This window comes from Bombus flavifrons, chromosome 8 (assembly GCF_040668555.2).
Source record: "Bombus flavifrons isolate JBK064 chromosome 8, iyBomFlav1_principal, whole genome shotgun sequence".
Taxonomy (NCBI): Eukaryota; Metazoa; Arthropoda; class Insecta; order Hymenoptera; family Apidae; genus Bombus; species Bombus flavifrons.
This window is the reverse complement of record NC_138449.1, coordinates 16,632,994-16,653,292: the sequence shown is the minus strand read 5'-3', so window position 1 is coordinate 16,653,292 and position 20,299 is coordinate 16,632,994. Positions and strand designations below refer to the sequence as shown.

The window sequence follows — 20,299 nt, the reverse complement described above, 5'->3', positions numbered from 1 at the left end:
GATATTAGTTTATATACAATTCTATAAAATCGATTCCCCGTAAAATATATTGTTAGAACTTATTTCGTTATTTTTATGTATAGTCATATTTGTTAATTAGAAGTACTTTTTTCCGTCGTAGAATATCTATTGATCACGCCCTTTTAATTCTAAATAAATTTACATTGAATTCAGTACCTCATCTTTATAATATTACTTATTTATTACTGTTTACATTAATCTCCAAGTTCATTAAATCGCATTTTAATACATTTTTATCATGTGAAAAGGGGTCAGGAGTAAAAATAGAAGATTTAATGAATATTCTGTAGTATTGTATATAAAATTTTAATTTCATGTTTAGTCAATACTTCCGCCGTAAGCGATGGTGCATTATATCTATGAGTGATGTGATACTACACAAATGGATGTTACAAACGAAATTAAAGTTTTAACAATAAATTATATGTATATATATTTTATTAAAGTAACATAAGAATTTTAGCCATTACTTATTCTGAGAATACAGTAATTAATATCGTATAAAAAATGGAGAATGAATTAAGCTTCGTTTAAAGTTAAATTTAAAATAAAGCTTCTGAACATGTTCAAAGTCTCTTGATCCATATTTATAAGTAACGAACGTCCACTGATTGTAGGTCACACATCTGAAACCAAAAATCCTAACTTTTTTTACATGAATAACACAAATACTCTTTATTTATTACTTTTTCGATAAGCTTCAGAAAATACATACAATATACTTTTTGTGAATATTGTTTAACATACGTAGTTACAAAAATATTTTAATTGATGAGGCGTATCACTTTCCTAGAGTAGTACTAAAGCAAAGTACGTTGAATTGCGAACGTGTTCACGCTTAGTCATAATGTAAATCAACAAATTTTATATATCAAACGCATGAAAAGATGTTTAATATTTTTTTAAATGTTTTATGATATGGAAATATATAATACAATAATTCTACGCAAAATATAGTAAAATTACTCGAAGTATACAGGGTGGTTGATAACTGGCGGTGGTACAAGTGGAAAGGGGGGTGATTCTACGAGAAAAAAGAAGTCGAAAATATAGAATAAAAATTTTTCGCTTGAGGCTTTGTTTTCGAGAAAATCGACTTTGAATTTTCGCTCGGTACGCGTGCACTTCATCACGTCTCGTTATAACGGATGTCACTGTAGATCGTTGTCTCGATGGAAAAATAAAAAAAAAGAAAATTTTTATTCTATATTTTCGAGTTCTTTTTTCGCGTAGAATCACCCCCCATTTCCGCTTGTACCACCAGTTACCAACCACCCTGTATATTATGACATAAGTTTTGTAAAATTGAAAATAGTTCAATTATTACATTGTCACGTTTGTAAGCGCGCACGTTGGCGTTTCTTGTCCTGCCTGATACTGAGCGCGGCCAGCCAAGATTCGACACTATCTACTATCACTTTACCACCAATAGTGAGTGAGACTCTAACGTCTCTAGGGTGCATCATCACTGCAACTGAAGCAGTCTATTGCCAGCAGTGAGGGAGCGCGGGTCCGGCAACGCCCGGAAGTCTAGATTAGTTCGATACCCTCCGTCAGGTGCACAAGGTCGACCACCCACGATCATACCACCATCTTTCTCGCAACTGAAAACTAACCTGGCCCCTCAACTCCGAACATATACATAAGACAACCAAACTGAAGGAAGATCAGTGTATGCAGAGATCACAAACCAGGTTGATATTTTGACTTAACGCTCCCTTAACATTTTTTGGAAACTCGAAGGGCATTCTATAGACACGCGTCTCAAGCTTTCACCTTCATTGTGGTAGCCAGCGCAGGGAGAAGTAGCTAGCACGGACGCTCACAACACCCTTTCCGCAGATCTACCTCCACCCACGTTTATTCATAAGTAGACCAGCGGTCGTTTAGCGGTTCGAAAGTAGATTTTTCTACTCTTTACACTTCATTTTTCTTTCTTTCTTTTACATTTTTACCTCTTTGAAGGTATTACAACTGCCATTTTCGTTAGATGAAACAAACCAAATTTGCGAGTTCAAAGGTCCAAATTAGTAGACAAAGACAAAGATTTATAGCGAACTTCCTGGATGATAACGTGGATCCACTCCGACCGTTAAATTGACTGAAATCGCATTCAGTAGACCGAGTTACTCAGATGTAGGCAGGATACCGAAAGAAGATCCTCAGGTACAAACAATATATACAAAAATTGCTTGATTCCGCCCGTCAAGTTTAAGTTGTTCATTGCTTACGTTTTGTTAAATAAATTATTTTTGTTACCGGCAATTTAATTCTTTCTTTTCACCTTTTACAATCCGAACGCTCTCAACGAAAAAGGCTGCTAGCCGGTCACATGAACGGAAAAAGCTCGGGAATTTCAAATTGTATTTTAGGACCCAACAATATTGATAATTTTGGTATTTTGAGTCAAACACTGCAATAAAAAAAAAAAAGAAAACTATTTAGAAAATTGTATTTAGATGATTTTCTTTTATTATTTATATATTAAGTTTCAGTATAATATACGAACAATAATTGTCATCTTTTATTCAGAACTCTAGCCAAAATTTCATCATAATACATGAAAATATACATAAGTATTGTCTACTTAAGCATCCACGGTCCGCGAACATATTGGCGATGCATCTAGGCAGTTAATCATTTTGAGAATTTAACTGAGCGAAACAGATATGACGTGATTAAAATATACGAGTATTTCTTTTTGTCATTCGTATAATTGATAGTAAAATCATGATAGTTGTTATTGTCTGAATAAATAATCACCTTTTAAAGTATGATATATCATCAAAACAATTCCACCTCATAGCAGCTTCTAACGTCCTAAAAAAAAAAAAAACTGCAATTACCACTTGAACGTATTAAAAACTTGAATATATATGAATCTCTGTTTTTCTCAGTGAAAGTGTACACGTTGGATTTTTGAAGCTTCGTCATTATGCTCAGCCCCGAAAGAAAATCATCATTATATTTTAGAAATTTTTGCATAAAATAAGATATATAAAATGAAAAAGAAATATGTGGAGTTAAATATCTGTAGGTTTGATGTACCGTCGAAATAATTACTTTAAAAAATGTATATTACCTTAAACACTCCTATTCAAAAACGATGACTTGGGGTGCGTATAGCGTACAAAATTAATTTTTTGTTTCATCTAGTCCATTAAGTACGAAGAAATATTTAAAGGGATGATTAGTTAAATCAAAACTATATAATGATCACATATGCCTTATTTTAATTCAACATTTGATATAATCATAATCCTTCGAAATTTCGTAATATGATTTTAGCGTCATTAATTTTGACACGTAAATTTCGACACGTTTGTATATTTTCCTCCTGCAAAACAAAAAGTATTTTATTAGTATTAATATTATACGAGCATATACATGTTAATTCAAGTGAAAATTTTGAAGCAATACACCGAGGACACGTTCAGATAATCATTGAAATCTTTCATTAATCACATATTTGTCATCGTAGAAAGGAATGTTGCAAAAAAATATTTAATCCTAACTCAATAGACAAAGAAAAGCAAGACAACATTGAAACAAACCTTATGATTCCGCACGCATTCTTTTGCACACATTTTGCGTTTGTATATTGAATACATACGGGATGGTGAAATAGATGCAATTAAATGTGAAGTGTGCAAATCTGTAAATGAAAATTCTATTATCAGAGAAAGTGACATGTGGTACTTTGTATAATTGTCTTAAATTCTATATAATTAGTGCATTAAAAAAAATTCTAAAAAATTTGGAATAAGTGAAGATTAGATATAATTATATCATATATAATCTCATTATTCCATATTACAATACAATCCAATATAATTATTCGTTTGATTCTTAAAGGTATATAATAATTTTTATGTAAATTTACCTTTTCACTTTTCAATACGTTTTATTCATTCCCTCAGCTAGCAACTGCTATTAGTATCTGTAAACATAAACACTAATATAAATATTTTACATAAAAACAATATATTAAAAGTTTTAATACAGTATGCAATGAATTAATACTTTTTGTACACAAATTACATTTGAAGTTAACGATTACAGATCGTTACAATCAATGAAGCGATTGTTCACAGAGATTACTTCCACATCTTAAACTTCAAGAGTATAATAATACCTTCCATACAAATATGAACTCTGTTATACGACATGAAACATTTTTCACCCCTTCGATAATTAAAATTGTGTAAGTAAAAATTCATGTTGCGTATATGTATAATACATTAAAAATATAATACCGTTTTATACAGTGTAAAACATGTAAATTTGCAAATAAATTAAAATTAACAATCTTTAAAATATAGAAATAGTATAGACTGCATAGGTCTTACAAACGAAAATTCTTTATGGGTATAACTATATATAGTTTCAGATTTTAAACATTAAAATATCTAACCTTTTTAAATAATATTTGATAGCACTAAATGCATAAATTATAAGTATAGTATATTTGATAAAGTGGCCTATATATATATATATATATATATATCTACCACCCAAGGTATAAGTATAGCCAATACGATATTGCAGTTTTGTTGTTCAAGTAACAATTAGATATATATCAGCCTAGATTTCAATAATGAACCCAGACAACCTTTGCTAAAGTTGGTATACAAGAATATTTTGGTTGTCATAGGTAAAAACACGGACTAGGCTGGTAAATTTGTACACAAGTATTATTAGGTTTTTATAAAATCATATAATAAAACGATTAGATTTTCATAATAGTTAGCTTGGTTGAATATGAAGTCAATGGTATATTGAATACATACAATTAACAAAATAAACCATTCTATATCGTAATTTCCTATTCGTTTGCTAATTTTGGATAACGTTATAAGTTCAATCTCACTGGTAAAGATTACAAATTATTAGACTCGTTCAAAAATATGGAGCTCCTTAATTGCTGAAATATAATTTATGTATTCAATATTAAGTAAATAAGGATTAAAATGATGAAATATATGTAACATTTATGTTATGTGCCATTTATACTATTTCATAATCTTTACCATATATTCATATAAATGTCCCACCCGAAGATTAAAATAGAAGTACGCATAATAACAGTTTTACAAAGTCTACTCACCTCGTACCAGTAGTTTCACTGACTAGTAGTTTCAAGTATGTAAGCCTATCTTGTGATTGCAGACTCTCCTCCGTTAAGAGATTCTTGATTAACAACAGTCAGTTTATATCGCGCATTATTAGGAATTTCAAACAAATGCGTATTACTTGCACATAACAGTTTCCTTCGATAAAGAAATTGGATAACTTTGATCGCAAGAAATACTTATTTTCATATAATTCATATTATTATCTAGACACTTATTCAATAATGACAATATTTGTCATGTAATGTGTATAGGCATTGCCAGAAAAATTCTCAAATAAAGATATAGTAGTCTGACCATATCCATTTTTCATAATCAGTTTAGTGGTGTGTTTAAAGTAGTAAAGATTCTCGTTCATTAAGGCCTCTTATGTATACACATCTCATGTGTTTATATAATGTATAAATTATGTAATGCAGATATGTTAAGAACATGTTCATTAAATTCATTAAATTTTGGCGAATCTCATTGTAAATGTTCACTTTCATTCAGAAAACACAAGATGAATTTGTATTACATTTTTTAATGCACCGTCTATAAAGTAGTTATTATTATAATACGAGAATACACAATAATATTAAACGAAGTCACGTTTGGAAATTCTTCAATGACGAACCATGTAATAATGACATTCTAGGGGTAAGATTTTACAGAGAGACAGAAAATGTGGGTAAAGAATAATGGAGAATAATGAAGAATGAATTTCATGAAAATATACATTCCTCTAAGAACTTGTTCATTGTTAAAAATTATCACATTATTGGAAACTTTATAGAAATAAAATGTGTGATGTCCATAATGTCGAAGGTTTCCTGAAAGAAATGCGGTGATATATTTGAAAATAATAATAGACCAGATAATATTACTTTTTCAGCAGAACTTTTCAGTTTTCTCCAAGCAAATACTTCTAATTGTACTTAATTACATTATATTATGCTTACTTTTATTTGGAACGTCAATATCAAAATTTTAATTTACTCCCAAAAAAAAAAAAAGGAGGTTTAAATACTTTTTAATGGTTGAAATTTATCTCAGACGAATCCTTAAAAGTTTATAAAAAGAAATACATCTTAATAGCATTATATATCAGCATTTAAGATAGAACATAATACTGTTGTTATTATCATTTTCTATTTTAACTATAACATCCCTACCTCTCTTTAGGAAATTCATAACTCGCAATCAAGTTAGAACAGTTTAACAAATATACCATTATCGAAATATCTTCGCTTAATATTCACCTATAAGCGGTGATGATTAGTGGCTTAATAGTAAAATAAGCTTAACCTCCGAACACACTGTCTTCGTATATTTCTATAAGAAGAATAATATCTGTCGTATAATTACTTCTCGGATTCTTATAAAAATCTATTTGTCAAGTATTCTAGTACTTGTTTCAATCCGTAGTTCTCCATAAATATCAACCCATCACGGTATAAACTTTTTTTAAATTATAGAAAAAGATGTTACAAGATATAAATGTGTAACAATGTAACATAAAATCATCATTGCAGTAGTGTTATTCAAAGTTGCAGGCATACAAATTATAACTTATATGGAGTGTTCATATTTAATTTCCTCTTATAACTTATAGAGATAAATTGTATATCCCTATGATGTAAGTTTGTACGACATATTTAAGATTCAATTGCATAATAAGCATATAACTCAGTATTGTATAACTGAGTATAACTCATTGAGTATAACATTGAAAACAATATCTTTCAAATAAACGCGATATTCGCGAAATTTTAACGAAGAAGATTAGTAATTAAATAAACGTTGGTGTATTATATATTCCTATGTATGGATATATGTAAACCTTTATTCATAAAATTACTTTCTGTCAATTATGTTCCTTCACAAAGTTTGAATAGCATAAGCGCAGATTGATTACTGCTGCTGCTGAGATATACGTCTTATTCTAATATAATAATTACTTTTATAAAGCTTCAAGTAATGCAGATATTGCATATACTTCTTCTCGTGGCGACATTCACACCATCGTTAACATAAAGACACGTAACGTATGAATATGCATAATGCACGGGGTAAAACTTTGACACAGACACGTATATAAGAAATTTTACTCGTTATTAGAAAGATAAGTTACCAAATGACCGATATTGATTTCAGTCAATACTAAACGCACTTTTTACTTACGAACTAACTTTTTAATCGTAAAGAACAAAGCTAAAAGTACGGACAGCGTACATATACTTTCACCCTGAAAAACTACCGAATCAAATGAAATAACGAACTATGAATAGTATATAGTATGACAATACAATAGTAATGAAAAGTAATATACTATATTATTTGTAATATTTACATATTGTTTCATAAAGAGAAACTTCTATGAGATGATTATTTTATTGAAAGTACTAATTGACAGTGAATATACGTTTGTCTACATTACTGTATGTATAGTGACACCGCAAATTTAAATTCAGTTTTTCCATTGTATGCGATTCTCATCTTTAGAACAGTCTTATGGGGGATTAAGAGGCGTACAAGTTGAAATCGTTTCTTTATCCTTGAAAAAGATATGATTATGTTAATAGTCAATAGTTTTAACAGTACCTTTGATGTTTTGCTTTTTGGATGGCTCAAAAGTTAAAATATTTACAATTTGTTAATACATCAAATTGAAAAGTACTATTAAATCCTTTTAAAAGGGCTTCCCATGTATTTAACACGCATTCGTAAATTTATATTTGGAAGGGAGTACCCCTAACCTTGTCGGTTTTTCGAAAAACCGAAGATATTTTCAACGTTTCATAGAGTATTGCAGTTGGATTTTTTGAAATTCGAAAATTGGCGAAGTTACGGCACCAAAAATCACTGTATATTGCGTCAGGTAGGAAGATCTAATATAACGTTTGTGAAACAGAAATTTCGGTTAATTTTTCGATATCGATAAAACTTTCTAATTTTTTGTTTATCGAAGTAATTGTTAGTTGTTGACCCGTCTCGGGTCAAGTAATCCGGAAAAACGATATGGACTGATTCACGCAAAACAATAAGAGTGAGTGTAAATTCTGTAATTTGGACAATTGTCCCGAAGACAATAATCTGTAATAAGAAAATGGAAAATGACGATGAGAAAAATTGCAGATTTCGTTGCTGCTAGTATTCTCAACGGTGTATATAAAACAATATCATTAATGAAGCAATTTATGAAACCGGTTATTGGAAGTAGTGCAAGCAATTTTTTTGCAGAAGTAAACAAACAACACCTAAACGCGCGAAAATTCAGGAACACGATAAAGGTCGAAAGAAATTCCATAGTTACTAAAGAGTAGCTTTAAAACAAGCTGATGAAAGTTTCCGAGCCAGAAGTATCCTGTTATAGAGTTAGAACCGCGAGCTAAGGATAAATTCTTAAAATGTTTGTTTTATTTCGTTAAAATATTGGCTTAAATGGCTATGACCACGATTTCCTCGAAAACATCGTTTTCACGTGAGACCCAAGATAGATATCAAGAACTAAGTATATTCGACTAACTTTTTAAATTTTTACGTATTATTTCTTATAAGATTACGTAAAATGCATAGCGTACGATCTTCTCTGACATTTAAATTCGTTCAACTTTTACAAAAGTTAACTTCATTGGGTGAAAACCTATTTCCTTTCAAATACCATCACTTGTATATTACTGAATGTTACCTAAGGTTAGTGAGCTACGACGTTATAGATAGTTTATTCTTGTTTAGGTTGATATGGAAATTTTTCTTGTTTTACGTTCCAGTCGCTTCCGATACCAGATTCCAAGGTTTTATTAAACATGACAATAGATAATGTTGCATAACTCCGCCGTTTTGTAATTTCAGACAATAGATGAAACTGAATATAAAACGTTGCCCAACATCCTTTGAAAGAAAATCCCGATATTTCACACAATAATCACCCTGAGAAGGAAAGTCTTAATTTATCTGTTTTCTAGGCTCACAAGATAGGGTACTCCCTTGAAATTTGTTGAAGTAATGCCTCATGAATAAAATAATTCGCGATATCACGAAATCAGATCCACATTGAAAAATATAAAAGCACACTCTCTCAATCATTACATATCACCCTTTCATCATTGTTGCCTATTCATTCTTATTAATATTGTTTCGCCTTTATGCACAGCATTTCGATCAATGGACAAAAAATAAAAGAAAAGAGAGAAATAAGAAAGAAAAGACAAAAAAGAAAAGAGAGAGAGAGAGAGGAAATGAAAAAAAGAATTAGAATTTACAGATTGTTCTATCTTGAAATGCGTAGTTTATAATATTAACGTGACTTTTTTCAATATATCGATTTGTTACTAAAATTCAGACATAAAGTTTATCACAAAAATCAGAGCATTTGCATATTTAATCTGATTTTTCTTAAAATTCAGTATTCTATCACCTTTGAAACTGGTGAGAGTAAATTCAATTTCAATTTCAATTTCAAATAATTTCAGTAATAACAAATAATCTTAACTTTTTTAATGCGAAGAATAGTAGTAAATTTTATATTAAAATCAAAGTTTCAATCGTCTAAAATTTGTTCAAAATAGAAAAGATGGTCAAAATGGCACGCTTGAGCGTTACGCAATGCTATATGGACCCACTAAACATTCGTAATCCTTCATTATATAGATACTGTTTATTTTTCTTAAAATTTTTGTTTGTTTGCTATAGTTATCGTATTACTTTTGTACAGTATTATTAATATAGTCATATTACAAATTTGATAGTATTATATATCTTGTAATTTCTATTTTCTTGAAAAACAAATTCAGATAAGAACACGAAATAGTATTTAAAGACTGTTACAAAAAACAATAACGATATATTTCTCTATTTATGAATGGCATAATATGCCTTTATATATATTACTAATTTACGGAATAGATATTATTACACGCGCAACAATATTTATCAAAACGTGGTCTAAAGAATGTATGCTAAGTTAGACATAATGAAATAAGATATATACGGAAACGTCATAGCCTCAAAAGTTCTAGGGAAAACTGTAATAAAAATTTGTACAATTTACTTATCATAAACTATGATACAACTGTGTCAAAACACAGAAAATGATATAATAAACATTAAGGAAATATTGAACTGCACATATCAGGTAATATTTAATAGCAACAAACGATTCCACTGTCATGATGCAAACACACGTATGTTCTGAATCTGGCCCTGAATGAATATAATCGCAGTATTTACATTTTAACAAAGAATGAAAGTCCAATTTAAAACTAAAGAGTGAATTGAAGAAAAAATTGTGTACAGATACAATGTTATGATTTTTGCCCTGAACGCCCATATACTCGAAACACTGTGCCATGATATAAAACGTGAAAGATGATCGATAACAAATTTTGTTGGAAAAAATGACTACAATGCGAACTATCGATTCTTCTCGATCGATTAGAAAAAGGAAGTTATGTTAATACCGCAACATTTTTAATAGCGTCTTCTTTTATTAGGATAGTCATCCTGACGATTACGATCACTTCCACCTTGCCAACGTCCACTACCACCACTACCTCCACGACCACCACCCATATTACCCATATCGACCCTCATATCCATCAAATCCATTATTTGACTACGATCGTCATTGTAACCCCCACGACTACCACGATCCATACTATTATAAGCATCCATAAAAGACTTTGGATCCTAATCATCATTACAGAGAAAGGTGAATTTAATTATTACGCGTAAAGTAAAAACAAAATGATATTTTAAGGACGAAGTAGTCGAAAGTTATGAGCCGATATCACCGAAATGAATGCCAACGATTTTTGTTTAATACGGTGAATAACGGTGTTTTGTAGATTTTGGATGTACCATAAATACATTTCACGGTTCAGGGCGACCATCCATGTTTGACAGCAGCACAGGTCATCGTCAATTTTCGTCAAATCACATAGAAAAGAAAGGGGAAAACACAATGTTAGATGTTGTTTGTACGTACAACATTAGTAGAATGGAATGCGTGAATAATACACGCGCTAGAACAAATCATAGATACGAATAGTTACACTGCTTTCAGAGTATGCCGTTTTCTCAACATCGATTAGCCTTATTAAACCAAGCAAATGCCCAACATACGATCGACAATGGTTACCGTCTAAGTCAGTGCATACAAGTCTGGTGAAATAGGTTAGAAGAATATCCTTACAATGTATTTCTTCGTCTACAATATTTTGCATAAGTCTGTTCATTTAAATGCACCCTTAACTTTATAAGTCATATTTTAAGATTGAATTCGAGTCATAAAATTAAAGGTTTAGAACTTTCGGGATTAAAGTAGAAGTATAGATGTATCACTAGATTCCACTAGATTCCTATGGATGTAATTTAACTGAAAGAATATACGCTATTATATTATTCCATACCGCTACAGAAATTTCTCTGAAATTGTTAAAAATTTTAATTTACACAATAGATATTTCAAATTCGGTACCAAGCCCTCGTTAAACAATGTTAAACGCACGATAAACATTCATATATAGAACGAACATTAGGGGTTTTAAAGTATAGAAACGCATACGAGGTCCTTAATTTAAGTACCCAACACGTAGTTATACGACTTTTAAAAATATAACCGTTCTAGTGTACTAATAAGAAGTATCTCGTCATATTAGTTACATCAATAGTGTGTATTTTTAGCGATAATGTTGTAACAATTAATATTGAATTAATTTTACACAACTCTGAAGCTTAAATATTGGTATAAGTGACAAAGAGATGTGATCAAGATCTCTAAGCAAACTTTATACAATATCTATACTACAGAATCGTGCATGTAGGTATGTAATAAATAGTTCACAAAATATATAGTTTGGAATATGAAAAAAAAATTCATAAATATAACAATAAAAACTCAAAATTATATTCGTTTAGATAAATGAAGTATAAAGATTATTTTAAGCTCTTTTACTTATTGTAAATCAAAATTGATATTGCTGTACTCAGAAACAATGTTTAAATTACACTTAATCTTCAAGTAAACATCTCTAAATAAATGTATATGTGTATATATTTAAATATATACTATATTTAAATAAAAATAATTTCTGAATACAGCTAATTATGTTTAATTAACACTCAATGTAGTTGGGCATTTGTTGGTTAATAAATATCAAATTATTACTATGGAACTATTTAAGTGAGGAAATATTCAATTTAATTCTAATGTTCAGATTTATACGTTGAACGATGCTAGTTCCATAGTATGTAAGCATACCTAATACCTAATTCTTAATGTAACTAGAGAAAATAGAAGAACAGAGCCTCCTGTCTGCAAGCATATGGAGAAGCCAATGAGGCACGAAATATTAATTCAGTTTTAGCTTCAATTTTACTGATGAATGTCTAAAAAGTATTCCTAGATTCAATATTTATGAATTCCAAAGCCCTGTTTATGAAGAATATATTCGAATTGAATACGTAGAACATTAACCCAAAGCTTATTACCAGTATAAACTGAAAAAGCGGATTCCCTCAAATGCTTATAAAAGTATTATCGTTAACAATAAAATTCACGTCCTATAGATAAAAGCGAAGATGTTTCGGAATTAATCATGTATGGTATAGGTAAAAATAAGCGACTGCTGGCTTAAATGTACTGATCTCACAGTGCAGTTAAAAAATTAAAAATTTAGGTATGGCGAGAAGAGTCCGTCCAATAAAACCTTTACCTACCTATACAACCTTTATATTTCGCATTATTTATAATAGGTTAATAAAAATTTCCTAACATTTCTCCAAAATTTCGTACATTTACCTTTAAATATCCTCTGTTAATTTCATAACTTTGAATACTTATAAATGTCAGCATGATAAAACCTTCCAACCAGCAATAAATGCTTTAAAATATTTTTATCAGCATAGAATCATACATTTTTACAAGAAGTAGAACTACATTAAAAAAACCAAAAATGTCACATGTTTCAGTAATCGTTTGTAGTAGACAATAATAGAAACCATATCACATGCGTTTGCAATACAAATGAAGAATATTTAACAAAGATTGCGGCGGTGTGTTACGTGAACGTAGATAAAAGGTTTCAAATACAAGATATGATAAGTATCGTTCTTATTACCTCGCAAAATACTTCGGTTCTATGAAGACCGAATAAATTAATTTAAACTTCTGTATCTATTCACGCTACAACAAATGATCTCCTGTTAAGTAGAAAATTTAATGTTAAGGCCCATTGACACCTCCACATGTTATAATAAACGAATTAAAAGTTATTATTGTACGATATATATATTCGATATTAGATTGATTTTAATACTATTGCCATTGTTGCAGACATTAGAACCCTGCTATATTGGAAAGCATGCTTTATAGGAATATTCGTAAAGTTCTTTCACTTATGTTTTTCGCAAGTGTTCACTAATAATACTCGCGATTTTACCATGCAAGGCAGTTCAATTATTTCTAACAAAAGATTCTCATATATAGGTAGAATAATTTGTTTAGTAATATCACCAAATGGAAATACACATAAATGAAATATCAAAGAAATAGTTTCAGAAAAAATAAATACTTTATGAAAAAAAAATATATATATATATATACATACATACATACATACATACACATATATATATGCGTGTGTGTGATATGCATATATATGTGCATATATATATAGAATGATACTTTAATGGGGGATACATTACCACTGGCATGCTGCTTCCACCTGTAACGAAGTAAATTTTTCCATTACAAATAGTTTTGAAGAATTTTGAATGAATGTTTCATGTAAAAATTTATATATAATTTTATATATAATAATAACAATCAGTATAAAATATAAATTTCTATTTCAAGGAGAACTAATTGAATTCAAATATACTAGTAAGTAAATACACATTATATGCTAGAGAAATATTGAAGTTTATGAAGAATAACATTTCAATATCTTAAGAAACTTACCATCTGGCTGTCCATATCCATCGCGGTCATTATTACCAACGGAATCATAATTTTTTCCTCCCATCCCGCCTCCTCCACCTCCTCTCATTGTTTGCTCCTTAAATATAAGAGGAGCATAAGCACAAGCGTTAGTTAAAAAACAAAACGAAAAAATACAAATATTCTGACACACAAATATTATAAGTAGCGCTACTATCCTATTCCTATCACTATGATAATGATAATAAATGTTAACACTTTACCGACCGATAGCCTATTAATTAATCGGCCTTTTGTCGCAGACAATCTTTCTCGTTATTTGAACAGTAATTTGTTATTTACTGTACTAAGGCACCTTGCTCAGTTGCGTTGCTTTGTAAGCTCCCACAGTTTTATACCAATTTAAAAAAATTACCGTTCGCGATGAACGAAAAGAATGGTATCGGAGAGTCTAAACTGAAACAGAGCCAGCGCCTGAGATGCCGGTCGGACGTGCGTATGCTGTTGAATCGCTAGCGGTCGGTAAAGTGTTAATAATAAATAAAAGATACGTTCTCGCAAACGCATAAAAAATAAAAATCTTTTATGTAACCTCCGCATGTAGTTTTTTAAATACATGTTTCTAATAAATACATGTTACTGATCTCTATTGTCATCCCTATAGTATAAAGATGTTAAAATTTCAACCTATTATCATAGAAAATTTCTGTAATCCCAATGAATTTAGTTTTCTGTTAACGTTGCCAAGTAATTACCTGCATGAACAAATTATTTTCTTGTTGACGACGATGTAGCTCCTCTTCTTGTCTTCTAATACGCATTGCCATTTCTTCCTGTTGTCTCCTTCGTAGTTCTTCTTCACGCGTTCTTTGTTCTTCAGCCTGTCTTTCTTTCATTTCCCATTCTCGCTTTTGTCTCTCACGATCGGCCTCGCGCATACGCAATTCTATCAATTAAAGAAAATCAACTTATTGATTTCCTGATTTATTACACTTACATTACTTGTGCGATGTATATGTATATATTAAAGCAATATCTTTTAATGATGTTAAAATACTTACGTTCTCTCAACAATTCAGTTTCGTGTTCATATCGTGCAAATTCCATTTGAGCTTCCAATTTTTCTTCTTCCATTGCCATTTCTCTTTTTAGTGCTTCTTCTTTCTGTTCATATAATTCGTGCAGCTGTTTCCACCTCGTTCCATATTCATATTCAAAACTTCCTATCTTTGCAAACCTTGGACCAATATCGCGAGCTGTAAAAAATTCCTGATTTTTCCGAGGTAGATTTTTGTCTGAATAACCATCAATGTCATCTAGTAATTCAAATGGTTTAACAACTACAGGACGTAGAGACCTATAAGTAAATTTTCGAATGTAAATTTTCTTAGTTCTCTCTCTTTGTTTCAATAAAATTATATTTAAAATAATGTTTTGTGTTCCAATTTGCGGCACACAATACAAACATCTATTGTATCATGCTTCCTTTGGGAACTACTTTTCTTTCCCCCATTATGATCAATTTTTAGGCACTTGTAGATAAATTAAATACGTCAAACAAGCGTGGCTTTGGGGTAAACAACATTTTTATTTATAGTAAAAACGTACGCGGTTAAAAAGTAGCATCCTTCTGTGCACTTTCGTAAAGCAAGTTGGGCTGACGGTTTTCTGCAGAATTCTACAATTCCCTCTCCAGTAGATTTTCCCTTGTCATCCGCTATAACTATCGCTCGTTCAATTTCACCAAAGACACTGAATGCCCTCTCAAGCAATTCATTCGTAATCCAAGGTGTAAGATTTTTAACTTTAACTGTCGAAGAATGTGGAGCAAAACGAACTTTAAGTGCACGTCCTTTACTATTTGTAAATACATTTTTTCCATCTAACTCATGTTTTGCCTTCTCGGCATTTACCCTATAATCCTATAAAATAAAAAAGATTAAGTTATAGTTTAATGCCATACATACAAATCCATATATACATATATATATACATAGCAATGCATCATATAGTATAAGATAGCAGCCAAAATCTTATCATTTTCTTTCAAACGGTAATTATTTTAATCATTTTTTTTATGTAAACATTACGAGAAAAAAAAAGAAAGAAAGAAAAAGTATTGAACTTACCATCCTAAGAAATGCAAAGTTTTTCTCTTTATTTACAAAAAGTTCAGATATTTCACCATATTGTTGAAAGATCTGTTGAATTTCCTCTTCTGTAACATCATTTGACAAGTTTCCAATATACAGACGATTACGACCACTGAATTTCTTTTCCGTGGTTTCTGGGGGTGGTAGATCATGCGTAGGACCACTAATAGCCATAATCCGTTCCATTAAACGATCCTGATCACGAAAATAAAAGCAGCATTAATAAGATTATAAAAAGGTATTATGTATTAATATGTACACATTGATTTCTCGATTTATACTGATCTTTTTAATGTTAGTTTACGATTGCAATTTCATTTTACATCAGAAAACATTTCCTTATTGTATATTAGTATACATAATATATAAATTCTCGCTTGATTAGCTAATTATTACATCATTCCAATCTTTTCTGCTTAACTTACGTATATTATATTAACACATTCAATGTGGCATACAAAATCGAAGAGGGCCTCTGATGGCGGAAATCGATTTTTCTATAACATGTATCTCACTTATTCAGGCGTCATCCGCAAGAAAATAGGAAACCTGGAAATGCATACGTTCGCGTCTTCTGCATTGAATGCGTTAAGCGCGTTTTTACAAGTAGCAAGGATATTGATTTCGTGTTAATTAAAAGAGAAAAGAGAGACTATTTTGAGCTACAGAGTACTAACAACAACGAGGAATAAAATTTCTTTTGGTTCTGTAAGCTCTCATTATTATCCTTTTTTTATGAAAATATGAAATAAATAATTTTATAACTTATATTGATTTTCTCTATAAATAATTCTTTTGTAGTAATTTTTATCTACGTAAAGAATCCACATATAGAACACATACTTCGCGTTAATTGAAAAATTAATGTGTACATATAATTTCTTTAATTTATACTTACATCTTGTGATCGATTTCCCATGTTTCTATCACCCCCTCCACGGCCACCTCTACCACCACGCATTCCACCGCCACGTCCAATACCCATACCCATACCTCCACCCATACCTCCGCCTATTCCTTCGTTCATGGTATTGTCCATACCACCATCCATAGGATCATTCATTTTCATCTGTAACATTTATAAAATTCAAGCACGTTTATATACATATTTATTATTTGTATACATATTTATAATTTCTGATGTGTTTATTATTATTATTATCTTTCACAACTGACATTTGTTTTCTATTAAAAAATAAATTATATCATAGACGGACAAGGAGTTAGCTATATAAAAGTGGTCTCACGATTAATCCTTTGCGAACTACCGCCGCATATATGCGTTCTGCGTAAGTCATCAATTTGGCCGAAGAACTGATATATGCGTTTGACGAAAACAACTGATAGAACCAAAGGACTCATATGTGTGTCATTTTATTTATCCTGTGGAGAATCTGTGCATGTACATATGTCTAGAATTTAACATCTATGAACGAAAAACGCGTCTAAGCAGAAATGTGCGACGGCAATTTTAAACGACTATGAGAGCACGGTACGGTTGACTTCGAATCGTCCCGTCCGCAAAGGGTTAATACAAGACCCATTTTAACCCTTTTGTTACTAGTTAATTATAATCGACATTAGTTAGATATAAATATTTGAATTAAGCGTGAAGCGGGCCCTACACGATGAAACACGCCTCGACTTATAATTGACAGTATGGACAGCTTCCAAGCAATGAAATATCATTTCCATACGAAAAGTTACAATTGCTTAGGTACAGCGGCAAATATGTGTATTGAAGAGGGAAGAATGTTGGCTGATTGCCATAAATACAGATCCGTTTAGGATTTGATCTTGGATGTTCCACAAATATGAGAAATCTCTATATAATACGATACAATCTTCTCGTAACATACGATCGGAGTATGCGGAAATCCGAATGTGTTGAGTCGGGCCAGAAGAAATCAGATAAATTCGGACGGGCACCCGACACGTTCGTACACTCGGGTAATCTGACTCTCACGCATCAGGCGAGAAGAGGTCAGGCGAGCGGGGGCTCGGCCGAGTTTTCATGATACTCGTGGTCGTGATTCGATCCGAGATTATGTTTGAAACTGATTGTACGTATTACGTTCATTATGCAGTTCTCGATACTTGGCATTTTTAGGTAACTAAGTACTCAATAAACATGTACAAAATCTTTGTCTAAATGCAAGTTTCAAAATGAAAAAAAACTTCAGTCGATGTAACCTGTATATTCATTTTATAGAAAGTATATGAATTAAATTTGTATATTATCGAAATTTGAAAATGCATTCTATAGAGGGATTAATTTTTTAATATTATAGTACTAAATATACACCTAGAAAGGGATAACAAAGACAATTGTTCCAAATAATAAAGTTACTGCATGTACCCAATTCTTTGAGACCGTTTTCTTTTTTTACGTGATATTTTTGCCCTTCATTACACATATCTACTGCTATAACCAAACAATTGTAACTTTCTTCGCACAGAAATAATATTTTATTACTTGGAAGATGCCAATAATGGCAATTATAAATAGGTTTCATAAAAACCAGCACGCATCGTACGAGATCGTCTCGAGGCAAATCACATCGAGGCAAATACTGAAATGATACCTGACGTTATGAATTTTACAAATTGTTATTATTATTACCTAGAGCTAAATTAATTCAAATTTTAAATAATTTTGAAATTCCAAATTCCCATTTGAAATCTAGAAAATTTACATTTAGATCGCTACAAATACATTAATAAAATATATTATACTATTTATAGGAGAACAAAAATGTTTTAACCACGTGTTGTAAAGGCGAGGATACACTTATCTGCCATTTCAATTTTCGTACACGCCATTTTGTAACTACTCTGATGAAGAATCAATATATTATAATCATTTCTTCATACAGAAACTCTGGTAAACAACAATGTTTACTGATTGTACTCACAGCAATAAAATTATTGACTATAATGTATTTTATATCGACCTTACAGAATAATAGAACTAAAAAATCTCAGTTTACTTTATCAGCGCTTCTTTTTCGATATATCTAATATTCCAATTTGAGAAATATTAATATAACTTCTCGAGTACTTGTAAATTTTATTTAAATATTTGCCTACAGTAACGGTATACATATATGTTAATGTAATTAAAATACAGTTAATTAAATAGTATTTACACTACATCACAAAAAAGACTAACATTATTTTAGTTGCAACACTATAATAAATTGGTGTGTATATAACATAAATAAAAATTATATTTATAAATAATGGTATTTAATGAATCGAAAGGGCAGAAGTTTAAAACCAGTGGAAATATTACGCATCAATTTATAGCAAATATGGCGGTAGGAACAACGAATATAGTCTCAAAAAAAAAAATATATATATATATATAAAAGAATTATATGAAATTCTTACCGGTCCATCGTTATTTCTGTTTCCTCCGCCCATTCCGCCACCACGTCCGCCAGAAAAACGTGTTCCTCCTTTTCGCCCACGAGGACCGCGGTTGCCGCCACCAGGAGGATTCCGTTCTCGTGGATTTTCATTACTATTCTCTGTAGATGCATTCTGCGATTCCTGTTTTAATTTAGGTGATTCGGCTCCTGCCATCGTCCGCTCAAATGTTTCAAGCCGTAATTATTAAAGACAAGGTTTTTCGCGAAAAAGTTCGATTTACTTTCCAGTCTTCTGCAAAACGAAGCGTTGATTATGGCGTCCGACAACGAAGTGAACGAAGAAGCAAAATTGGAGATCTACTAGAGGAACTGTCCCACTACGTACCTCCATCTCCGGTGCATTATGGGTATATTTCTCTAAGAACATGATTGGTTGTTTTATTAATAGAGATTGCATTTGATTGGTTAATTCAAACAGATGCAACGTCGCCATTGTTAATGAATAAAATTAACCGGAAGTACCATTTTAATTCTAGATTTTGTGAATCTAGACTAATATATATAATATTTATTTTCATCTGTTAATGCTATATTAAAATATATTTTATGCTTCCTATGATTATATGTTTTGTGATATTAATTACAACTATATATTTTTAAAATAGTACGTATTTTCCAACTTTTTTCAAGCCTATC

At 30.8% G+C, this 20,299-nt stretch overlaps 1 protein-coding gene across 3 annotated transcripts; it reads right to left on the bottom strand.

Moving 5' to 3' along the window:
- Window positions 1-441: 441 nt before the first annotated feature.
- On the bottom strand, window positions 442-19,957 carry LOC138182226 (hrp65 protein). 3 transcript variants are annotated; one of them, XR_011173748.1, is made up of 14 exons: window positions 19,623-19,956; window positions 17,128-17,298; window positions 16,206-16,424; window positions 15,685-15,998; window positions 15,138-15,433; window positions 14,832-15,022; window positions 14,098-14,194; window positions 13,842-13,861; window positions 3,905-3,961; window positions 3,576-3,676; window positions 3,104-3,358; window positions 2,785-2,841; window positions 2,306-2,434; window positions 442-647 (listed from the first exon to the last, which is right to left on the bottom strand). XR_011173748.1 is itself a non-coding variant. In XM_069117850.1 (9 exons), exons 1-9 carry the CDS (start codon window positions 19,815-19,817, stop codon window positions 10,605-10,607), a joined length of 1,722 nt encoding a protein of 573 aa, XP_068973951.1. In that variant the 5' UTR covers window positions 19,818-19,957; the 3' UTR covers window positions 10,260-10,604. The 3 variants fall into 3 exon arrangements, 1 of the variants encoding a protein (XP_068973951.1); XR_011173749.1 differs by lacking the exon at window positions 2,306-2,434; XM_069117850.1 differs by lacking the exons at window positions 442-647; window positions 2,306-2,434; window positions 2,785-2,841; ... (1 more) ...; window positions 3,576-3,676; window positions 3,905-3,961 and adding an exon at window positions 10,260-10,823 and having other exon boundaries at window positions 19,623-19,957.
- Between the last annotated feature and the right edge of the window lie 342 nt (window positions 19,958-20,299).

Excerpts from the sequence above, each read along its gene's own strand:
- LOC138182226 (XM_069117850.1), bottom strand. The coding sequence starts at position 19,817 with ATGGCAGGAGCCGAATCACCTAAATTAAAACAGGAATCGCAGAATGCA. Across the intron at positions 16,425-17,127 it reads TGGGAAATCGATCACAAGAT|GATCGTTTAATGGAACGGAT; the intron begins GTAAGTATAAAT and ends TTTCGTGATCAG. Across the intron at positions 15,023-15,137 it reads AACTGAATTGTTGAGAGAAC|AATTGCGTATGCGCGAGGCC; the intron begins GTAAGTATTTTA and ends TTTAATTGATAG.